Source organism: Lepidochelys olivacea (assembly GCF_965140295.1).
Source record: "Lepidochelys olivacea isolate rLepOli2 genome assembly, chromosome: 11".
NCBI classification, from domain to species: domain Eukaryota; kingdom Metazoa; phylum Chordata; order Testudines; family Cheloniidae; genus Lepidochelys; species Lepidochelys olivacea.
Genome location: NC_140421.1, coordinates 62,850,367 through 62,874,218, shown reverse-complemented (window position 1 = coordinate 62,874,218; position 23,852 = coordinate 62,850,367). Strand labels below are relative to the sequence as shown.

Sequence of the window (23,852 nt, the reverse complement as noted above, 5' to 3'; positions counted from 1 at the left end):
GTGTCTGCAGAAACTAGGAATACTGTGGAGTAAAGTGGTAGCCTAGAGTGCATGAATGGTGAAGGTTCTAATGGCCTGCATTGCTAAATGAGACTGTGCAGGGGAAGAATGAGAAGTCTGTAGGACATAGCTCTGGGTGAGGAAGAACCTGTACGTGAATGCGTGGGATTTCAGGAAAACCTTAAAGAAATGTGATCTGCGGAGGCGTAGCATTCTCCTCAAAAAGTGTGTATGTGTGGGGGAACCTAGTAAGAGTCAAAACCAGCTTCCATATCTGAACCTGAAGGTTAGAGAGGCTGATTATTATCATGATTTTTTTTATGATTATTTTAAGTATTCTTTCTTACCGGAAACACCCACTTGCATCTTTTCGAAGCTTTCTTCCCTCTCCTCCTCCCCTCAGAACTATAGGTGTGAATTCACAGCCCCCTTTGGAACTGAAGGAGTGCTGCAAAATGATAAGGATGTGGGAATGAACACAAAGAGTAGAAAAGATCTAAATGGACAGGACAAAAGCAAAGTCTCTTAAAATGCTGGGTGTAAAACTGAGTTACCATAAAAAGCTTTTAAAACCAGCCCCTCTGAGAGGGGGAAATCACAGACTATTCCTGGTCCATTTAGGCTCTTATTATTATACATTTTTAAGATACATTAATGTCCGTTGAAATCAAAAGCTATCAGTGGCCACTGACAGTCTTATCCAATGTGGGCATCATGGTCCAGTGGAAGGCACACTGGGCAGATCTGGGTTCAGCTTCCAGGTCTCCAAGGGCCCTCAGTCAGGCCTAGGGGGCTGCTGTTTGGCTTTAAGCAGATTGCTTTGCTTCTCTATGCCTTATCTTCTCTGTTTGTAAAATGAGGGTACCAATACATTGTAAAGGGCTTTGAGGCTTGTGCATGATGAGCTAATTGGCTTTTGTAACTTACTATGCTGCGTCTTTGTCTGTATCTGAAAGGAGCTGACAGTTTTGTGTGGCCTTGCAAAGTTCAGGTAATAAGGCAGATGGGGGTGGGTATTAGATGGTGCACTTTGGCCCCGACAGACGTAGTGCAGCTCTGCAGGACATGTTACTTGTCCCTGCAATGGCTGCAAAATACAATGCTGATTTCTAATTTTATATCTTAAAAATACAGATTTCTGTGAACAAGAGCCTAAATGTGGGGCAGTTACAAGGCTTAGATACATGGGGTCAGATTTTCAAAAGAGCTCTGCACCCAAAGGATCTAGGGTGTGTGTGTGTATTATATATGTATACATATATACAAATACAACCACTCCCCCAGTCCCACAAAAATATTATTCTGCAATGTGTCAAGTCCAGTTCAGAGAAATGGAGAATGTTTTGATTTTGCTTTTCTCTCCCCTTCACTCCTCTCCCCCACAATGAAAATAGTCTTTCCATGATTTTCAGATACTTGTTTCCTGCCTTATCCAATCTTAGGTTTTCCCTTTTTCCTTTGTTGTTCTATATTATATTTTTTTATTCTATCGGGGTAGTTAAGTTCTGGAATAAGCTTCCAAGGGAAGTTGTGGAATCTCGATCGTTGGAGGTTTTTAAGAACACCTGTCAGGGTTTATTTGGTCCTCCTTCAGCTCAGGGGGCTGGACTTGATGATTTCTCAAGATCCCTTCCAGCCCTGTGCTTTTATGATGCTAGCAGCAGTTTGACTATGAACTACTCTGGGCAGAAGGAAAGATGCTAACGTTATTTGAAAAAGAAAGAAAAAAACCACTGTGAAATACGTATTTGACTTTCAGTAACGTCTGAAAACACAAGTTTCAGTTTAGATTTAATTGACCTTTTCAGTCTGATTACATATCTGCTTTCAGAGGAGCAGGAAGGATCTTAAAACTTTTTGTGTTCTCGAGAAAGAAAGGTAAATACCAAAATTATGTTAAAGGATGAAATTAAGAAATTCTTTTTTATGTTTTAATAGGGACAGTCAGCAGGAAATAGTCCTGTTGACTACAATGCTCCAAACTGATAGTATTGATTGAGTCTCCAAGACAAATACCTTTTTTTTCCCTAAGAACTCATTAGCAAAATAGCTGCATCAATGAACCCTTCATAACAAATGATAAAATCCTTAGCAATGCTGCATTAATGCAATTTTTTACTTGAAAAGTTGGGTTTGAGCCGTACCTAGCTTTCAACTTAAATAACAAAGTTAAGATATTCATTAAAAATAACATCTTGATGGACTGGTAGAATGCAAGGCTTTGATTTTTATCATACTGGCATTTCTCCATCACCATCTGGTGTGTTGTTCCTGACCCAGAAACGCATAGATATCCTATTGAACCGTTCTCAGCAGCTCTTCTCAAGTTGCACAGCCAAGTTTGCAGATGGACAGCAGTGCTCGGTGCCAGTTTTTGACATTACACACCAGACACCTCTGTGTGAAGAACATGCCAAAAAAATGGTAAGTATAAACCACAGCTGTAACTGTTCCAACAAATTGGGGTCACCAGGAGTTCTGTATTTCTGGCCTGGGTTTATCAACTGCTATGCTATTTTACACCCACTCCCTCCCCAGAATTCTATCCCAAAGGGTATAAAATAGCTTTAAATATACATTTTTTTTGCAGGGGAAGGGGATATCCTAAAAAATAGAAATTGACCTGACCTTTCCATAAAATCATAGTATGGTAAAACCTAGTGAGAGAGTGTCAGGCTGCAATATGTAAGGTTGCCTATGACTGTGGTATCGCAGTAGCTATGACCCTGCAGCATGGTGTATTCTGGAGCATATCAACAGACTGGGAACCAGTGGAACGTGAGACAATATCCTTGATTTTTCTGATCTTCACCTACCTCCCCCAAAAGCAGCACTTTTAGGATAATTTATGTGCCCGCTGCCTCTTAGCCCCTGTCATTTCATTTTTTTCAAAAATATTTTTGGGTCACCTTTAACTCTGAGGTTCCCTTTGTGTTTTACTGGTGTAACACAGACCCTTAAAGTTTTAATCCATTTTTTTTTTCTCTCTCTCTCCAGGTAAATCCTCAGTGTCCCTATCAGAGGCCTGAAGATTGTCCCCCCTTTTTTCCTTTGCTTGGCACATCAAAGCCCTGTGTCACAACCATCATAATCAAAATGGAAGACTGAATCCAACTTGCTTCAGAGCCTGTAAAATGGCGCTCATTTTGTAATTGGCCAGTGGGTTGCTCTTCAGGAGTACAAGGCCCTGCAGCTGTGCACCTGCGTCCCCTGCCAATTCTCAGTCCTACAGCACTTACTATGTCTCTTCAGTGCTCTCAGCCATTTACAGCAGTGGGAATGTGACTAGAACTCTGGTTTACACCTAGCTGCACAAATCCTTGCCACCAGGTCACCCCAATATTGTTCATTCTTTTAATACTTACCTGGGGTGTTCCAAATCTTTTACTTTGGAGTTTATGTGCATTAAACTGTGGTTCTACTCTGACACAGTCATTAAAAATGACACTGTGGGCTTCCATATTTGCTGTACCTCGGTGATGCAAATAGTGTGGGATTTTTTTCTGACTGCCAGCTCTGCAAACCCGATCGGAGAATTAAGCTGGGTTCGTTCTTTCTCACTCATTATTACCAGTAATAAACATCTCAGATTGTGCCCTCGATTAAACCTGTGCAACCCCATTTGCCTCCAGAGAGGTTGCATAGGTGTAACTAAGGATGTAACGTACGTGCTCGTTGTTCTCCGTGATGATGCAGGAGGAGGAGAGGAAGCAACTTGGCTTTCATATCCATGCTTGGATTTGCAGGCTGGCGGTTAGAAAGATCCTCTCTTCACTCACCTTATGTCTCAATGTTTGGGAATGGCAAGAAAAGAAAGTTGCATTGGATCCTAATGTGTCCTTTCTTCCTTCATTCTTTCTCCAAAAGGATAATTTCTTGAGAGGGGACAGCTCCCGTAAAGTTCAGCACCAGCAGCAGAGGAAACCCAGGAAAAAAACGAAGCCACCTGCACTTACCAAAAAACACAAGAAGAAGAGAAGGAGGGGACCACGAAGGCCCCAGAAACCTATTCCTCCTGCAGTGCCCCAAGGGAACCTCAGCATGCCCACCAGCATTTCACTGCCAGTGGAGATCTCCCACATACGGTCAGTGCCAGTGACGCCGCATTCTATTTATTTTAACTTTTTAATTAAAAAATGAAATATAGGAAAAGGCAGCAGAGTCAGTGCGCTGTACGGAGTATGGATCAATGAAAGCTGGACACACCTCAGCTCCAATTTTATGGGCTTAATTAGGTCTGCTAAATATAGATGAGGAAGGGCGAACTTTCCTTTTTCTTTTCTCCACCACTTAATATTTTGACCTTCCAGATTTGTTAGGTGTTTGAACTGAAATGAACATCTTCAAGTGTCTTGTATCTCTGTCATTGCTGAAAGGAAAAATTCAAAAATGTTAATTTCAGATCTCAACGAAGGTTTGGTTAAATGGATAAAATGTTTTGTTGCTGATGCACAACTTATAAGTGTCATTAGTAGAACAAATTGAACAGTTTTTTAATGAAACTTGTCTAAAAGGCATTCTTTCCACTTGTTGATTTAAAACATAAAAAGGGTAGGGGGACGAGGAGGGAGAGAGCAGACATTGAAACAGACCCTCCGTAAAGTATGCTGCAGTAGTGAGAAATCAGGATTTAAGAGTGTGACTAACACTGTCTCTCCAGGAGCCCCTCCACACCGGAGCTGAGTACAGATGAGCTGCCCGATGACATCGCCAATGAAATCACAGACATTCCACATGACTTGGAATTGAATCAGGAGGACTTCTCTGATGTCCTACCACGGCTGCCTGATGACTTGCAAGATTTTGATTTCTTTGAAGGTACATTTTTGTTTTAATTTATGTGAAAGTTAATACAAATAGTAAGGTGAGGAAGTGAACAGTCTAAATTGTGCATGTGAGGGTTCACCTGCTTTCTTGCAGGGAAGAGAACTATTTAGACAAAGAGCGCACATTCAACCCACTGCTTATACATGACCTCTAAGAAGAGCATGTTTTAGAAGACATGCATGTGTGATTATTTGTTTGTTTGTATACTTAGTGCTACGGAAGTCCTGATGGATTTAACATTTTAATAATTGATTTTGTGCTCGTCTGCATGTCGCTGACCGTTGCGATTTAATCAACCAAATTCTCAGTAAGAGAACATTCTGTGACTGGGATTACAACCCTATTTTATCAATGTCTGTCTTTTTATCAAAGGAAAACAGAAATTAAAAAAATACCTGTGAAACTTGCTCGTGAGCTGAAATATATCTGAATTTCTGTGTGTTTGACTTCAGCACCCACTAAGGGTGGGAAAAGGCTTGGAAGAGAACAACCAGGAGTCTTGGAAACCTCTTGCTGCACTTTTTGTCACTTTTCTGAGCTGGCGTGATATCAGAATTTGGCATTTTAATCCTGTTAATAAAATTTAGGTTATTCATAGAGTCCAAGGCCAGAAGGGACCATTATGTTCATATAGTCTGGCCTCCTGTATGACAAAGGCCTCAGAACTTCCCTGAATTAATTTGTAGAACATGTCTTTTAGAAAACCATCCACATTTTTAAGTAGTTATTATAACATAATAAGCAAAATGTACTTTGTAGACTGATCGTAGTACTATGTGGCATTACACTTTTTGAAAAGATATTTAAGCTTTTGTAGCAGGGGTGGCCAAACTTACTGATCCTCTGAGCCACATACAGTAATCTTCAGAAGTTTGAGAGCTGAGTGTGCTTGCTTGGGGCTTCTGCCCCACGGCAGGGTAGTGAGACTCATGGCTTCAGCCCTGTGAGAGGCGCCTGCCAGTTCTCGGGGCTTCAGCAAGAGTGGGGCTGAAAGCCTCGAGCCCTGGCAGGTGCCTCCCACAGGCTGAAACCCCTGGATTCCCTCCCCACTGGGCAGAAGCCCCTAGCCCCACCAACCCACCGCATGGCAGAAGCCCCAAGCTCCCACATTCCAGTCTGGTAGGTGGAGAATGAGAGGGTGCGGGGGGCTCTGCAAGCCACACTTCAACTGCAAAAGAGCCTCATGTGGCTCGCAAGCTGCAGTTTGGCCACCCCTGTTTTATAGGCTAATGTAAATCCAGCAAATGTTTAAGGCTTATTATTTTGCATTTACACTGAAAAAAAATGCAGTTGGAAAAATTTTTCCAACTAAGACAGGAAGCGTGAATTTCTTTTTTTCAGTTATATCATGAACCATTCTGGAAGTTTGTTATAATTTTCCAGTAGAAATCCTATTTGAACTTTTTGGATAGCTGTATTCCTAGGGCCACAGAATGAGTCGTATCTCTGAAAAGCAAACTGACTTCTGTTGTTCTTGTTTCTGTAGGTAAAAATGGAGACCTCCTTCCTACTACAGAAGAGGCAGAGGAACTGGAACGGGCTCTGCAGGCTGTAACTTCTCTTGAGTGCCTGAGTACCATTGGAGTACTTACACAGACAGACGGTGTGCCGGTTCAGGAGCTATCAGATAGAGGGATAGGGGTGTTCACCACAGGTGCTGGAGCTCCAGGAATGCAGTCCTTGAGCAGAGAGGTTAACACGGACCTGGGGGAGCTGTTGAATGGGCGTATAGTACATGATAATTTCTCCAGTCTGGAGCTGGATGAGAACTTGCTCCGTTCTGCTACCTTGTCTAACCCACCTACGCCCCTGGCAGGGCAGATCCAGGGGCAATTCTCTGCCCCAGCCAACGTTGGCCTTACTTCTGCCACTCTGATAAGCCAGAGTGGACTTGGGGAGAGAGCCTTCCCAGGACAGTTTCATGGACTTCATGATGGCAGCCATGCCTCCCAGAGGCCACACTCTGCCCAGCTGCTGAGCAAGGCAGATGACCTAATCACCTCACGACAGCAATACAGCAGTGACCATTCGCACTCCTCACCCCATGGAAGCCATTACGATAGTGAGCATGTGCCGTCTCCCTACAGCGACCATATCACATCCCCCCATGCCACATCCTATTCTGGTGATAACTTGGCAGCTACCTTCTCAGCAGAGATGCCCATTATGGCACAGCACTTGCTCCCACCGCAGCTGGAGGTGCCACTTAGTGGGGTGGTGAACCCCAGAACTCACTGGGGAAATCTCCCTGTCAATCTTGGTGACCCCTCTCCGTTTAGCAACCTTCTTGGTGCCGATGGACACCTTCTTTCCACCTCCCTGTCCACACCACCTACCACCTCGCACTCAGAGACCACACAGCCTGCCTTCGCCACTGTGACCCCCAACAGCTCCAGCGTGCTTCCGGGGTTACCACGGACCAGTTTTAGTGGCATGGGTCCTGCCTCTGCTGAACTAATGGCCTCCACTTCCCCCAAACAGCAACTCCCTCAGTTCAGCGCAGCCTTTGGCCATCAGCTGAGCTCACACAGTGGCATTCCTAAGGACCTGCAGCCTAGCCACAGCTCCATAGCTCCTCCCACAGGCTTCACAGTAACAGGTGCCACGGCTACTAGTACCAATAATGCATCTGCTCCCTTCACCACCTCTAACTGAGCTGATCTGTCTGTATATCTGCAGGCAGATGGGGACCCTGTGTTTTCTATCTTCTTTTTCCTCTTTATTGTCCTCCCCTCCCTTTGAGGAGGATTTTTTTGTTTTTGTTTTTGTTTTTTAAAAAAGAGGGGGTTAAAAATAAACCTCCTGCTTCCGTACAGACCAGGGTGGCCCCTTAGTGAACCTCGCTCTAGTGTTCACATGTGCTAGTTATGCACTGGTGCTCATTTATTACTGGCAGGTTCACCGTACCCCACGAATTTCCTGAAGGATACAGCACAGTTACTGGATGTAATTGACCTTAGCAGTAAGACCTAGAAATGGGACGATACCTCAAATTACCAATGCACATTACTGTTTCCTAGGGTTCAGATCAGTGCTTTCCATCCCATTAGCATGTCATGTAGGAAGTTTTTATAGGGGGGGAAAGTCTCTTGGTTTTAAAAAAATTAAAAAGGTAGCATCTGGGCATGGAAAGTTGGCTCCACACTCGGGTTTGGTAATGGTGCTCCGAAGCACTCAAGACCATGGTTCAATTATTCATCTGACATCTCCTTAAAAATAGTCTTTTGACCTCCTCTGTGGGCGTGTGTGTGTTTGGGAGAGCAGCAGTTCCTTGTCTGCTGCTGAGACAATAGTAGCTGTGTCCCCTTCCGAAATTGGTCAGTGTTCCTACTGAATGTTGATTTATTTTCTTTATTTTACGTTCATTGAGCAGAGAGGGGATTGACTGACTAGGGCAAATAGGTTTTACCTGTTTGCCAGGGCACTGAGCGATCTTGCTGTTTCAAAGGTTAGCCCAGGGAGAAAAGACAAGAAAATGGAAAGACTGGAATAAATAATGGTCTAGTCAAGACTCCTGCAGAAATTCCCACCAGTGCTGAATTATTGTGGCATTGTAGTGTTGATGGTTTGCCTTTTCAAATGTGGCTGTGTCCAGAACTCTGCACAGCAGGAGTTTCCTAGCTGAAACTGGAAGAATTCTATTGGTATGTATCCGTATGCTACCCATTTGAACAAATCTACGTCAGGCCCCTTTGGTAAATTTAAAATAACGGAATTTCTCAAACTATCTGTTGCTGCTGAGACTCTTTCTATAATAGTAGTGATTTTGTACCGGAGCCATACCGTTTTTAAGACACTTGTGAGACTGATGCTCTGTATGTGAAGCTGAATGTATGTGGGAACCGGCGGGTACATATTTGTGGTTACCACTAACCAAAACCAAACTTACTGAAGCAAAATAGGGAAATTCCTTCTCTCCACAACACCTTGTTGCTTTTATTGCCTGTTTTCTGAAAATGGTTATAAGTCTCCTTGGTCATAATGTCAGCTCCTTATAAAGGCAGTGGATTCCTCTTATATCTGTTTCTTCCCTAAAGAATAACAACAAAATCACAAGGAGTTTGCTTGAATCATTTAATCTCCCTCTTCTCCCTTCCCTCCTCCCCCCCTAAAAAAAAAAGGGGGGGGGGCGGGGAATGTGCTTGAGAAAATTGTGACTTTATAAGGCTCTAACTAGCCACTATGTGAAAGTAATTCCTACCTGATGACTATAAAAAGTCTCTACTGTTTGGTTTGCTTCTAAGATGCGTATGAGAGAAGATGAAAAAGCAAAGCAAATCTTTCTCTCCGCATGTTGAAGGCAGTTTCATTATAGGAGGGTTAATAATTTCTTTGAGCAAGGGATTATTCAACTGAGTTCAGTTATTCCCTACTATGTGGCGAGTAATGTATCTTCCCTCAATTTTTGTTTTCTGTTTATGTGAGTGATGATGGGGCCCAAACCTCTGCTCCCAGATTTCCTGAGGGTAGGGATTGAGATCTGGATCCAAACTTCCCGGGTGCAGCCCATTTTGGGTTTATATCCCACTAGTTATAGCCATTTCCTTCTTTTCAAAAGCTTTGTCCTTTTTTTAATTATAAAGGAATGAGCCCTATGGGTACATTCCTTGCTAAAATTGCAAGCATATGTGCGTGGAGGGGGAAACATTTATTTTCAGGTTTTTGATATTGAGAAATCCTTATTCCCATACTTCGTAAAACAGGGCTTAATATTATAATAAATCCCAGTGTTCTTGAGTGGTCTAGGTTTGTCTGTAACTGATGTAAATGTTTTCAAATCATGTCATAAATTGAAATGAAGCTTAACAATACCCCACTATATTGTCCCGCTGATTGAGGAATGCCCACTGATAATTGTGAAATGAGGAAAAGCTGATAGGACATTTGTTTTTTTATTCTGTCCTCTTCCCTCCCCCCATGCTTGTGAGGAGACAAATGTTTGATTTGCATTATTTTCCATTGTGTTAATATACCTTCTTTAGTGTATTGAGATGATTGATTGAAAAAGAAGGGTGAACCTAGTTTACCAAATGGGTAAATGATCAATTGTTAAATCTGCCAGTATTAAATGTCGTGTGACAGGATGTTCTACTGATTAGTTTAAAGATTTTGATTTATGGAATATTTCTCGTGCTCATCAAAATGTGTAATGGAACAGCAGCCTGTTCTCTTCTTCCCACCCGTTCATCACTTCCCCTTACCTACCAGTAGAGAAAACACTTGGGCCCAATTTCTGTTCTCAGTTACATCTGCGTAAATCATGGAGTAATTCTTTTAGCCAGATGAGTTACTATGGATTTACCCCCATTTAACTCAGAATAGAATCTGGCTCTTAATCTGATCATTTATTTAGGCTGGGATTTTCCAAGATGCCCAAGAGCATGTAGGTGCATAATTCCCATTTGAAATCAGATTCCCAGACTCCGTAAGTCTCACCCTTTAGATCTCAGCTTTATGGATCTGTGGGGGATTTTTCCTAAACATTGTCTGCATAACATTTTTCATGAGCAGATTGAGTTTGCAAAAAAGCTGCACTACTTTAAAAAGTTCGTTCCATTTGACATGTGTTAGAAAAGGAATATCTGTTTTCCAGTACGGAGCTTTGAAATGGTCAAGATTGTTGCCAGTTGCAGCTTCACCACATCTAATTGAAGTGTAACTTCATTAAATTAGTTATATCCTAGTAAGGAAGCAGTTCTGATTTTAGGTCCTAAATCTGCAATGAGCACCACACAGATGGATCCCTATACCCACACAAAGCCCACTGACTTCACCAGGAGTCTGCCTGCATAGCGTTCACTGCAGGATCAGCACCATAGTGTTGTGGGATGAGTAGTGGACCCAAGAACACAGGTTTATGCAGCCAGACACTTCACTTCTCTCCCACCAGGAAATACATTTGCTCCATGTGGGATTTGTCTTGGTTCTTAGGGCTGCCATTGATATGGTTCTCATTCATGCTGTCTTGAACAGGTTGCATCTCCTATAATACAGCAGTTAGCAGTAAATACCCTTTCACCAAAGAGTCAGTGTAGCGATTCCAATCCATTTGTTGAAATGATCAGTATCTGTTGTGCCACTAATACGTGAAATGAATAGAATAAACCTAGTTTAGTAACTAAAAATTATGTTCTTTATGTAAATGTGGGGTTTTAAAGAATTAGAAGGCATTTGACAGAGAAGTTTAGAAGCAATAATGTCCTTTTGGGTAGTAATGTAATGTCAGGTGATCTTAGCACAGAGGCATAAGAATTGGTGGAGATTACACTCTTGACAAAGATTAACTTTGCTTGGACAGTTTATGGAGGCCAGTGAGGGACAGCATGATGCTGACCTGGTTTATAAAGCAGTTACGCTTAATGTATATATTCCATATGTGAGAATTTCCCTTGACCATTCAGTTTATTAGTCAAATTTAGAACTGGCGTTAAGTGGACTCCGCTCCCATTGGCTATTTAATGGGAAAGAGGGGGTGAAATTAAAGTCTGGTCCAGTGGCTTTACTAGTTGCTGTATTATGAGAAGCACCTTTGAATATCATCCACCTTTCCTTTGGTCAAGACATTGGTTTGTTTCCTTGCCTCTGTTGATTGCCTTATGCATTTGTACATCTTAACAATGAATATCTGTTCAAAAATAACTTACTGCAGTTCTGCTTACCCTACTGAGTGCCAGACTCTGCCGTAGGAGGACTTTCCAGTTTCATGTCATAGGTTAATGAAACAAAGGCCTGTTTTCTTAAGCAATTTAAGGTTCTCATTTGATAAGCATTTCTAGGTTCCCTCCTTGAGAAGCTTGTAGTCTGCCAGCCAACATTGGAGATGAGAGTGCAAGTGCAAGAGAAATATTTTTGCTGTCAAGAATATGTTTGTTCTTCAGTGGGAGGGGGCATTGGAAGCTAACTTTTTAAAAAATAGTAGCTTCATTGAAAGCTATATTACTGGCTTCATGAATTGCTTTCTTTGGAGATCATGATCCTAATATTTAGACATCGAGAGGTCAGATTCTCGGCTGGTGTAAATAAACATGGCTGTATCAGCTTCATTGAAGCTGTGCTAATTTACCAGAGCTAAGGCTCTGGCTGCAAGAGTCTAACCAGGAACACAGAACAGAATTGAGTTTGTTAAAGCTTTTTCTGACCGCTGAATTACCCAGCTGGAAAACTAAGTTCACCAAGGAAGAGGAAAATTAGTCCTTTGAGAGTATGCCTTCACTTCAAAATTTAGCCCAGGCATCCTAGTCTGGGCACCTGTGCTAGTGTAGACTGGGTGTGAGCAACCACCCTGCACTCCCCTGCATGTGTCGCTAGAACGGCTGGGGCCATAGCAGGTGTTGCTGCAGTAAGCTGAGCTGCTCTGATTCTTTCCCAGGGAATTGTGGGAGAGCTTGTCTGTCGTTGTGAGCGAGGTAAGGGGAACGTGGGAGTGTTCTGGAGAACTGACAGGCTCTAACCCACATCCCCAGCTGTGCATGAAGGTTTTTGTATGTGCCCAGGAGGGGAGTTGGGGCAACACCTGAATAAGAACACTGGCTAACTCTGTAGTGAAGACATACACTGAGATGGGTGGGTGTGTCTTTAGCCTAATTTTCCTCTTCAGCAGTTGCTTTTATCAACAGGCTGGTTTCTTTGCTTGCCAGTGAAGGAGCCTTTAACGCAGCCCCCAGGCAAACTGAAGTAGCCCAGATCAGATGTGAATCCAGAATTCCTAGCCCCATCTTGGTGGCAGCGTATTTAACTGAAAGAATAGATTCAAGCTGCTGTGCCCTCAGAACCTCCTCATAAGGCCCTTTAACTTAGGCTGAGAGCGGACGAGTGTTCTGGGCTGCGCCGCTTGCCTCCTTAAATTTCATCCCTTCTTTCCCACTCTCCTTACCATCTTTTTTCACTCTTCTCTGCCACCACCCCGACACTAAAATTGCCAATCATTTAAAATCCTGTATGATTGATAATGAGCAAATATTCTGATTGTTTAAAAAAAGGATTTGGAGAGGTTCCTGTGAGTCATAATAGAAGTTTAGAAGCCAGAGCTACAGTGCAATAGGATATTGTATAAGAATTCACAGAATATGGAGTAAAATGAAAATACCATGTGATCTCACATGGCATTAGCAGTAAGGTGTGAGCTAGCTGCTGAGAATATCACTGTGGTCGTCACTGAGAGAGAGCTCTGTATGCTCAGGAGCATTACAGGGAATCATTTTCTTCCCATAAATTCCTTTTGTTTTAAAGGTAGTTGCCAGTAGAAAATTACCTGGAAAAACTGGTGGAATTAGCCTGATTTTAAAAAACAGTTGATAAAATACCCTCAAGAAGAACCCCACTAAAGTACGATGATAATGATAATGGGAAAACAAAATTCAGATTCATTAGGGTTTAACCCAGGTCTTTCAGAATTGGTTCATGAAGGACTTTGGCTCTATCAAAAGGTAAAAAATACTCTTAAAATATAATGTTTGTGTGAACTAACAGAGGTTGGGGTAGAAAAAGTTACCCATTGACAGAAGAAAGCAAACTGCAACCACATATCAAAAGGCAATTCTGTGATCACTGGTGGCTGGGTCTATATGGGGAAAATGACTGGATTCTCAGGAGTGTTTCGTAAGCAAGTCTATAACATCTGTAACTCTGTTGGCTGTGTCATGATTCAGTTATTTCTCTTGTTCCCCCCACACACACCTTATTGCGGTTTTTCATGCTCTAGTTTTCCAATTCTCATGGAACAAGGATATGTAGTGGAAGCATGAAAGAAGGAAACAGACTTTGAATTGAAGTTTGGAGGTGGCATTTGGAAGCTTTCCTTTTTTTTCCCTAGATATCCTGAAGTCTTGAGTTGGCACAATTTTTTTTTTTTTTTTTGGTTTTCCCTAGCTCATACAATTCAATTTGAAAACAAATAGGATAAAAAACCAGGCTTTTGATTTTTTTAAGCCTGTATATACTCAGTGTAGAAAAGTGCATTCTTCATTTCCCCCGCCTCTCCCTGGTCCCCAAAACACACACACGACCACACACACACAAATTGTATGTGTATGAATTGGATACAGATGTTGAACTTGGTCTAGTAAAACTAACGTGTTTCCCACCTTCAGTCCCCACTGAAGTAAACTCTGGGTAGGTAATGCTCCCAAATCTCTCCTGGAAAACTTTAACTGTGATGCAGATGGCTCTAATGCAGCTGACTGCTACACCATTGTTTATACTTCGGAGTAGACTGATTTACCCTGAAATGACTCTCTAACCTACGTCTTAAAAAGTACAATTTGGTTCCAGTGGAAATAGATCCATTCTGAAGTGATGGACAGTTTGGTTCTCATACAAAGTATCTACATCTATTTAGAAGGGGTTGAACCAGTTTCTCTGAACAGTGATTATTTTCACTGTACAATTTTGGGTATGTCTCAGGGATTCCTTGTGGAAATAAGGGCAGTTAACATAAAAAGTAAATAGTTTTAAAAGTAAATAATAATTTAAGGTAGAGCTTCATCTAAATGAGAGCGCAAGAAAGAGAAATCTTGTTCAGTTTTGTAGTCCACGGTGTCCGGCTTAGGGACTTCTTCTCTTCTCGGGGTGCTCATCTCAAATTCAACATACAGAATCTTTTTCCATCACGCTCAGCTTTAAACTTTTATTTAAAGATACCCTTCCCCGATGAGCTTTCAGAATACTTATTGTAGATTTTAAGAGAAAAGGTATATTAATTTATGCTATTAACATCACCTCATAAATTATAAGTTTTATACTAAAGCTGTATTGAGTGTAATGAATTATGTTGCATATGTGTTTTTAATAGCTATAAAATTATATACAAGCTTTTTTGGAAAAACAAAAACTAGTAAAGCACCTTTTTACACTGGATCTTTGCCGTGTCAAGGTGTACAGCTATTCTTTGCTACCTTGCAGATATATACAAATAAAATGGTATCCTGTATCAACAAAACATAGATCTCTTGTTAACCCGTATAGTACTGCTCCTATAACTCTCTTTTTTTTTTTTTTTTTCTTTTTGTTTTTTTTTTGTTACATTCTGCAATAATTTATCTGTGGTTTGTAATGGTTAGATGTTTAGTTACAGGGTAAATAGATCAAATTAAAAATCCAACTACTGTAGCTGGAAGTTGTGAACCAAGTTTGTAAGAATTTTTTTTTTTTTTTTTTTGTTAAATGTATTTGTTTCCAGTTATGCAAGTTGGAATTTGACAAGACAGAACATTAAATCTCGGAATCCACAGTGTCTTATTGAGGAACTTTCCCCCCTCCTTTCCTTACAGAGGAATTCCCACTGTGACTTATAAATAGAATTAGACTGGTTGTGTGCATGTATGTATTATATACACACACACACAAATATGCATTTTGGGGGGGTTGTCTGTGTGATATGAATGTGTATACTGTACGTAGGTCATAGTTTTTGTAAAGAGAAAAGTAGTTGAGAGGTGATGGAATGTACTTGTAGAAATGTGATTATTTAGTAGGGGGTTACTCTGTCCTCGTTATTGTAAAAATAACCAAACTCTCTCTGCTACATAGTCTTCTGTTATAAGGCTAACTCTGATATCATGTTGATTTTATTCTTTTTAATTGAATTGCATTGAGCCCTGTTAAAATGTCATGAAAATCCCAGGCTCCCAAAACAGCCTTAAAAAGTGTGTGGGGGGGTTTATTCTTAAAAAGAATTTGAAATGAGAAGATTTATATTTAGGGTGGTGAGATGTAGGAATTAATGTCCATTTTCAAGTTAATACCATAATCTCTCATACTCTGACTTAGAATATGTTGTCAATGAGTCATCCTTGCGTTTTCAGGTTAAAAAGTATTGACATGGGTGATATTTTTTTTAATTTTTTTTTTTTAACTGGTCTCCATTCTCTTTAGAGAGTTTCATTTTTAAAGTTATCTGATTTGTTTTCCTAAAGGGGTCTATGTAACTTACAAATTTATACAAAACAAAAGCCTGAGAGTTTCATTTGTGCTGTGAATTCTAAACTGAATTATGGGCATTTAAATTTATTCATAATTTGAGAGGGAGATGATCTATCTGTATGGGAGTTCTTACCTAAGAGACCTAGGAAACCCAAAACATTCCTACTTATTCTCCTTCTTATCCTGATATTCATCATTACACCATCCAGGCTGGAGAGAATAAAATCCTAAATGATGCATGCTCTGTTGCTGTTAGTTTGAATCATGAAAATTCTGAAACTTTAAAAATCTGTTTATTAGAACAGAGCTTCCAATATTACAGATATTTCTAATTTGTTTTGGCGACTTTTTTCCTTAAAAAATAGTTGCAAATCCAGACCTTTTTTATGCTGTTGAACTAGGGTTTTTTTTCATCCCCAGCCTTTCAAATATGTTTATATGTTTTTTTAAATGATATTTCTTGTACATATGCCTACAAGTGAAGGGCAGGGAGGTGGAAGTTGTCTGAGGCCTTTTCCTCCCATTAGTTGAGCATAATGGGAGTTACCAGCATAAACAATTTTATGCATTTATGGGGAAGAATAGAGCCCTCTTGTGTATACATGTATAGAGAGATGTATATGAGATCTGGGTAGCACTTTGCTGAATGTGGAATTGCCCTTACGATGTACAGTACATACATATGAATGCAGCAGATCTAAATCTATATATAAATACATGAAATGTACATACAATCTCATACACACAATATGTTGTGTGTGTGTGTGTGAGAGAGAGAGAGATGCAGATATGTATAATATCCACAAAATGCGTGTTTAACAATTAAGCAACTGTGACAAATGAAGTTGTTATAGTTCTATGAGGAATTTGGATGGCATAAATTGCTATGACTTCAGTGTTGTAACTATTGATCTTGTTACCTGAACCCTCAAAATGGAATTTCCTGGTACAATTTTGCTTATGTTTATACTATATTAATGTTTTGTGAGGCCTCTTCCAATACCCACCTCTTATGCTGCTCTACACCATTACCTTCATCCTAACTAATCTCCACCCCAGCATTTCAAAATCTAACTTCCATCAGCAGTCCGCTTTAGAGCCTGATCCAGCTCTCATTGTACTCAGTAGAAAGATTTTGATTGACTGCAGTGACAGCTGAATCTGGCCCTGTGCACGCACACACTGTTCTCCTGATTTCAGTGTGACTGTGGTCATTTTGTTTTGCAGTGTGAACTGAAATACTTTTTGAAAACGATATTCAAAGCTGTTCAGTGTCCCAGAATGTTGAGTCAGATGCATGTTGAGTTAAAAATTCAGAGTTGTACAACAAAATAGTGAAAAATCAAGGCTTCCTTTTACTTTCCTGACAAAAGGAGAGTTCCATGTTCTGAATCCACAGATGCTTAAAGCAATGCTGAGGATGCAGCTTTGTGCTCTGTTCTAGGTATTGGTGATTTCATCAAATGTCTCGAGAAACGCAGATCTCTAAATTCAACCTTAAAAAGACTTTAAAAAATAAATCAGAGTTACCCTTCAGGATATTTGAATTGAAATCTTCTGTCTACTCTTGTATTAAATGATTTGGCTTTTTCAAAGTTTTTTGTATTTCTTGTTTTAAAACAGTGTTTTAGTTCACCTTTTTAAGCGAAATCTGGATTCAATAACCTTTTAACAGAAAGTGACAGTTAAAACTCTGCTCCTGGCTAACGAGTATTTTAGTTTTTCCAATTCTGTTTTCAAGTCTTATTGCTTTCAATATTTTTAATATTTATGTTGTCACCATTCAGCTATGGAATTTTGTCTTCCAGGCAATTCTGTAGGAAAATGTAACCTTATGGTAATGTTCCATCTGTGCTTTCACATGAAGACTTCTGTAATGCATATGTTGGGTCGTGTGTATGGGTATATCTGTGTGCTGAGTGTGTGTGTGTGTGTGTATATTTGTATACGTACACATATTACACACCGTATTTCAATTTACATAAACGTGGAGAACACATTCATAGGTTCCTGATATATACTCATGCATATGTGTATTAAACATGTATATAGAGTGTAGATATACTACATATACACATGTGTATATGTGTGAATTTTGGTTGGCAATTTTTTACATTTAGCAAAATGCTGTCCCTTTATGGAATAATTTCACTGAAACTGCATTTATATAAGATGAACGGAAAATAATCATCAAAATTTTATTTGAAAAGGAGACTCTCTTAATTATCCAAAGCCATTTGAATAGTCTTTTAACTAGAAGGAGGTTGTTATAAAAAACTGCCGTTCATCATAAAGGATCAGAAAGAAATTAAGACACTAGTTTCTATGGTTTTTGTTCTTTTTGGTTTTTCTGAAGCTGAGGCATATGGGAATCAGGGTTTTTTCCTTTCTGTTCAACTAAACTGCTAAAGACTCACATTTTCCTTAAACTGTTCCTCCTCCAGACTTTCTCTACACAAATATTTTTGCATTGTTTGCCTCATACATTCAATAATATTGATTTCACTAAGGAGGCTTTAATATTCTCCCACCTTTGCAGGAAAAATGTCAATTCATTATTATATCCAGTGTCATAGCCATATTGGTCCCAGGATATTAGAGAGACGAGATAGGTGAGGTAATATCCTTTATTGGATCAACTTCTGTTGGTGAGAGAAACAACTTTTGAGTTTATGCAGATCTCTTCTTCAGATCTAGGACACTTACTCGGAGTGTAACAGTGTATCCGATGAAGTGAGCTGTAGCTCACGAAAGCTTATGCTCAAATAAATTTGTTTAGTCTCTAAGGTGCCACAAGTACTCCTTTTCTTTTTACAGCTGAATATAAGGTGGAACAGATTGTGAGGCATAAGTAGTTACGTATTTCAAGGGACCATTCACGGTGAAGTGGCCTATTTAAACCCCTCCAGTCATGGGGGGAAGGAGTGGGAGGTTAGTGGTTTATATATTGTTGTAATGAGCCACAAATCTAATGCTCTGTTCAGTCCATGATTTTTATTGTCTAGCAAAGTTATGTATTTAAGCTCCCAGGCTCGTCATTTGAAGGTGTTGTACAGGTTTAATTGGAGGTTGAAGACTGAGAGATCAGATATAGAGTGAGTGCTTTGTGAAAAGTGTTCGCCCACAAGTGATACAGTGTTTGTCTTTTATCAGTTTTGTGTGTGAGTTCATTCAAGAGCGGAGTGATTGTCTTGTTTCATTTAATGCCCCAATAACATCTATGTAGGTGAAATGAGACAATCACTATGCTCTTGGATGAACTCACACAGAAAAATAAAGACAAAAACATTGTGTTACCTGTGGGTGAAAACTTTTCACAAAGTGATCACTGCATATCTGACCTCTCAGTACTCATCCTCAAACGAAACCTGCACAAGATGAGCCTGGGAGTTTAAATTCATAACTGTGCTAGACACTAAAAATCATGGACTGAATAGAGACATTGGAGTTATGGCATTTATGGATTTACAATAACCTATAATCAACTAACAGCGCCCCACAGCTTTCTCCCTCTCCATGATTGGAGAGGTGTTAACAGGCGACTTCACCTTGAATGGTCCCTTAGAATATGTGTTATCTACTTATGCTAAACAACCCGTTCCACCTTTTATTTAGCTGTGATACTCTGAGTAAATTTCCCAGACCTGAAGAAGAACTGTATGTAAGCTCAAAAGCTTGTCCTCTCTCACCAACAGAAGTTGGTCACCTCACCCACCTTGTCAGTTCATTATTATTCTGTTACTCTTTTCATTCCATGTAGAGGGTGAATTTCTCATAAAGATGCCTGGAGTCAAGCTTTTAATTTATTTAATATGAAAGGCCTTCAGCAGGAAGGAATTACGTTTTTCAAAGAATTTCTGCAACTGTTCACCATCATGTAATTTTTCCCCCCCATCTCCAAACAGTATGTCTGTGTACAGGTAGGGGAGAAATGAAGGACACAAGTAAAATACTGTTTGTTTGGACAATTATCAGTAAATATCTTTATCTAGATTTACTGGAAAAGAAGACAGCAAATGAACAATACGAAATGTTGAAATGCTTCTGACTGTCCTAAAGAAGTTGGTGTTTGGGTCATTTTAAAAGGTCGCTTGATTGCAGCTTGATATCAGAAACAGCCTTGTGACAAAGAGCCTCATAGCAATTGTTTGGTCACTAAAGTTTAAAATGTAAACAAGTTGCAGTGGGAAGGCAAAGATGAGGCAGTGCATTTTGAAGCCAGTGAATCACAGCTTGTAAACATAACTGATTTTGAAATAACTGCATGGTAGCAAGGACTAGCAGTCTCTACACCCCTCTGATTGTTCATGCCCCCAACACGCAAATGTGTTTAACATGCCATACATTGGGGGGGGGGAAAATAACCTACAAATAAATACATTAACTGCTTAAAGGGAACATACAAACTTGCACTGCTGTATCCTCTATCGTATTAGCTAGAAGACTAGCTAATATGCAAAAAAAGCCCAGTCCCGTTTGCTTCTGCAGATACATTGCTTTTAAAGAATGTGGTGGATGGGGATGCTTGAGAAGAATAGTCATTTCACATACAGTCCCCAGCATCAATAGAAACTTACACTAATGCTTTTAAGTGCTGGAGCACTTGAGGACAGCATTCCAGGGGTGGGTAGCCACATTGGTGTTTGTACTTTCCCTTTAAATAGGAAGAGTTAGCTCACATGTTCCTCATTCTTCTCAATGAATGTACTGTATTACCATTTTAAAAAAAATCAATGAAATGATAATAGATTGGTCTCCTTTTGTTATCTGGTCCTTGTTTAATTTGTTTAAGGGTTTTTGTATACAAAAGTTTACATTTTTATGTATATTTTTCTTGTGTAAAAAATGATGTAATATGTGTATAAAACACTGTATGTATTATCTGTATATAGTGTGACAAAATGATTTTCTTTCTTTCTTTTGGATGTATTAATAAATCTTGCTGTGAAGTAGCCTTGTTTACTATAGCAAAATCGCCTCCCAAGGTATTACTGGTGAATTCATGGAGACTATTCATACTATTTTATTTTGCAGAATACAAGGTGTATGAATATTGCCCGGGCCATAAAAATCTTAAGTATAGATCAGTTTCCTATAGATGAATGACTGTATTTCTATGTATCCTGTGTAGGTAGAGATCTATTGATTGTGCTCTCACTAGTTTTATGCTGATTTGTAATTCCATTGGCTTCAGTGGAGTTACTCTGAGTTCAAAAATGAGAATTGGGACTTTAGGATTTACTCCAGATTCCAGTTTCAGGATTGTCCAACTGAGCAGTGATCCCAGAAAATGGATTTTTTTTTTTTAAGATTCTTCTAAGTGAACCATAATTTGAAGTAGAATCTGAGGATGGATAGAATAGAGCTAGCAAACTACAGGGCCTTCCATTATATATAATTTTAAACTTTGTATTACAGTAGGCTTAACCACACAAACTGGTTACTCATGATCTGAGGTAATTCTTCAGAAGTGCCACTCATGAGAAGGCCACTCATGATAGGGTTACTTTTGATTTCTATGAATAGGCGCTCGACAAGGCCATGCAAAGGGGTTCGTATTGTAATTACTTGAATCACTAATATACACTAATTGTCATTTTCTGCCACACTTGATGTGGAGAGCTCTGCAGTAGGATGAGGGCTGCTGGGTCCCACATTGTTTCAGAGAGAGGTTGTTGAGCAGCCATCAGATGGTGTGAAACATAGTGGTGGACTACAAACAGAAGCTGCCCCCTCCTTTGTGACTGCCTGGCCCCCACTAACTCCCTAGAGCAGAATTAGGCCTCCTGTGAGAGCTTTTGTCCCAGCATGCCCTTCTGGGATTGATCCTGAAATTTGGCAGAGCGGAGCTGCTGCAGCTATACAGTGGCTACTTCACTACTAGTTGCTGTATCTCCCTCTCTGCTATCTGGTAAGTATTTTTATTCCTGTACTGTCTTTTCCTAGTCTTCCCTTTCTTATTCCTGAGCATATAGTACATTCTTCCTGCTGATATCGGTTATTGCTGACTGACTGGACTTGAATTTGTGACTTGCAGGTGAAAAGCACTAATGCCCTAAACACTCTCATCTCCCATCTTCCATAAACTTTTTTATAGTAATATAGCACTGATGATCAGAATAATAACAGTAGAAATTCATGTCAGTGCTTTGACTTTTTTTAGTACACTGTGCCTGAAGCATTCTACAAAGCATAATTACAGCTGCTGTTTTGGGTGTCTGATTGTAATGCAATCCAGGAGTTAGCTTGATAAGTGATGCGTGATACAGCTGGTATGTTACCTCTTGTGCACTGTATTGTCATATTGCATAGCTGAGGAGGATACTGGTTCACACTTCAACATCTTGCCTTCCTGGAAGAAGGAGTAAACTACATATTAGTGTGGTGTGCAAATACCAGTCAAGATAGTGGTACAAAGGGATCTAGAAAGATCAGGCATGAAGGTAAAAAAAGGAGATTTAATTTGAAAAAAATGCTAACTAATACAGCTGGGCAAAATCCAAAACCGCTCATGTTGAGGAACCTGCTCAGATGTAAATTATGAGAGACCTAATGAGGGTGAAGGTGACAGTGGGGAGTTTTGCTATGTGCCAAGGCCAGTGGAGTTCTGGGCTGCACACACAGACATGACCTTTTGGAGCGAGGCGGAATGGCTCTGGAATATCATGTGCCAATGTGGACACCACACTGCTAGAAAGATGAGACTCGCGAGTCCCTTCAGAGAAGAACAACAAAAACGGTGAGGGGTTGAATGGATTGATTTATAAGGAAAGAAATATGGCTAGCTATGCCATAAACAGTGCCAGTATTTGAAGGGTGTAAAAGACCAAGAAAACCAAGGAGATGTTCAATATGGGATTTGGTTAGGAGTGAGAAGGTGGGAAATAAAACAAAGACTTAGACTGCATATCAGGTACATGCTGCTGGTAAGATTGGGCTGGGAAATGGGTGAAGATTTGGATTTCTAAAATGATGACAAAACGCTAGAAAACAGAGGGAACTCTATGTTGACCCAGGGGGGTGGAGTGAATGATCTAGTACAGTGGTTCTCAACCAGGTGTACATGTACCCCCTGCAAGACCTCTGTGTACCCCAGGGGTACATCAGCTCATCTAGATATTTGCTTAGTTTTACAACAGGCTACATAAAAAGCACTAGTGAAGTCAGGACAACCTAAAATTTCATACGACTTGTTTATATTGCTCTACTATACACTGAAATCTAAGTACAATATATTCCAATTGATTTATTTTATAATTGTATGGTAAAAATGAGACAGCCATTTTCCAGTACTAGCAGGCTGTGGCACTTTCATATTTTTTATGTCTGATTTTGTAAGCAAAGAGTTTTTAAGTGAAGTGAAACCTGGGGTACGCAAGACAAATCAGACCCCTGAAAGGGGGAAAGGTTGAGAGCCGCTGATCTAGTAGGCTTCTTCCATCTCTAACTTCTGTGACCATCAAAGCTGTTACACTGCTTTTTAAAATCAATGACACATTTTGAGTCTTCAAAACAACCTGCTTTGAACCTACCGTCTCTCTAGCTCTGTGTTTCAAAGACCAAACAGAGGGATCTTGTTGTAACTTCTTAGCAAGGCAGCAGCCCCAGCAGACTGTGTTGCCTACTTGCATGTATTGTGATGCTCCTCAAGGAGCTTCACATCTTTTTAATAGCTGGCAATGGTTTTTATAGAAAAGCTGATTTAATTCTTTACCTGAAAAGCAGACGACTCCCTTTATTACTGTAGGGATACAATGACTGATGTGTATATGCCGAAGCATAAGGAAGCAATGGAATGGATGGAGTTTAGCTGTCTTTATAAACCATTGAGTTACCCAGTTGTGCAGGCTCGAGTCAGCTGTTCTTTCAGCTAGATTACCACGTTCCATTAGGAATCCTATACCCCAGCAATAACTCGAAAAGTATGGCCTTGCAGTGAGGAATTTATAATGAAATTATCTTCACTATACAGCAGACCCTGCCACACATGGGGAGACAGCACTTTGCAAATGTCCCATCTGAATTAAATGTTGTGTGATGGTTGTTCCTTTTAGAAAAATATTAACTTGTAACCATCCCATTTTCTGGCATGAGGGCCACCCTGG

General features: G+C 40.1%; 1 protein-coding gene across 1 annotated transcript in view; it reads left to right on the top strand.

The window, feature by feature from the left end:
- INO80D (INO80 complex subunit D) overlaps nucleotides 1-20,699 on the top strand; it is a 56,456-nt gene extending 35,757 nt beyond the window's left edge. Inside the window, exons 9-12 of the mRNA XM_084643112.1 lie at nucleotides 2,291-2,424; nucleotides 3,868-4,085; nucleotides 4,661-4,818; nucleotides 6,314-20,699. Coding sequence (XP_084499238.1) covers nucleotides 2,291-2,424; nucleotides 3,868-4,085; nucleotides 4,661-4,818; nucleotides 6,314-7,482 — 1,679 coding nt within the window. The 3' untranslated portion in view covers nucleotides 7,483-20,699. The remainder of the gene's footprint in view (nucleotides 1-2,290; nucleotides 2,425-3,867; nucleotides 4,086-4,660; nucleotides 4,819-6,313) is intronic.
- The last annotated feature ends 3,153 nt before the right edge of the window (nucleotides 20,700-23,852 follow it).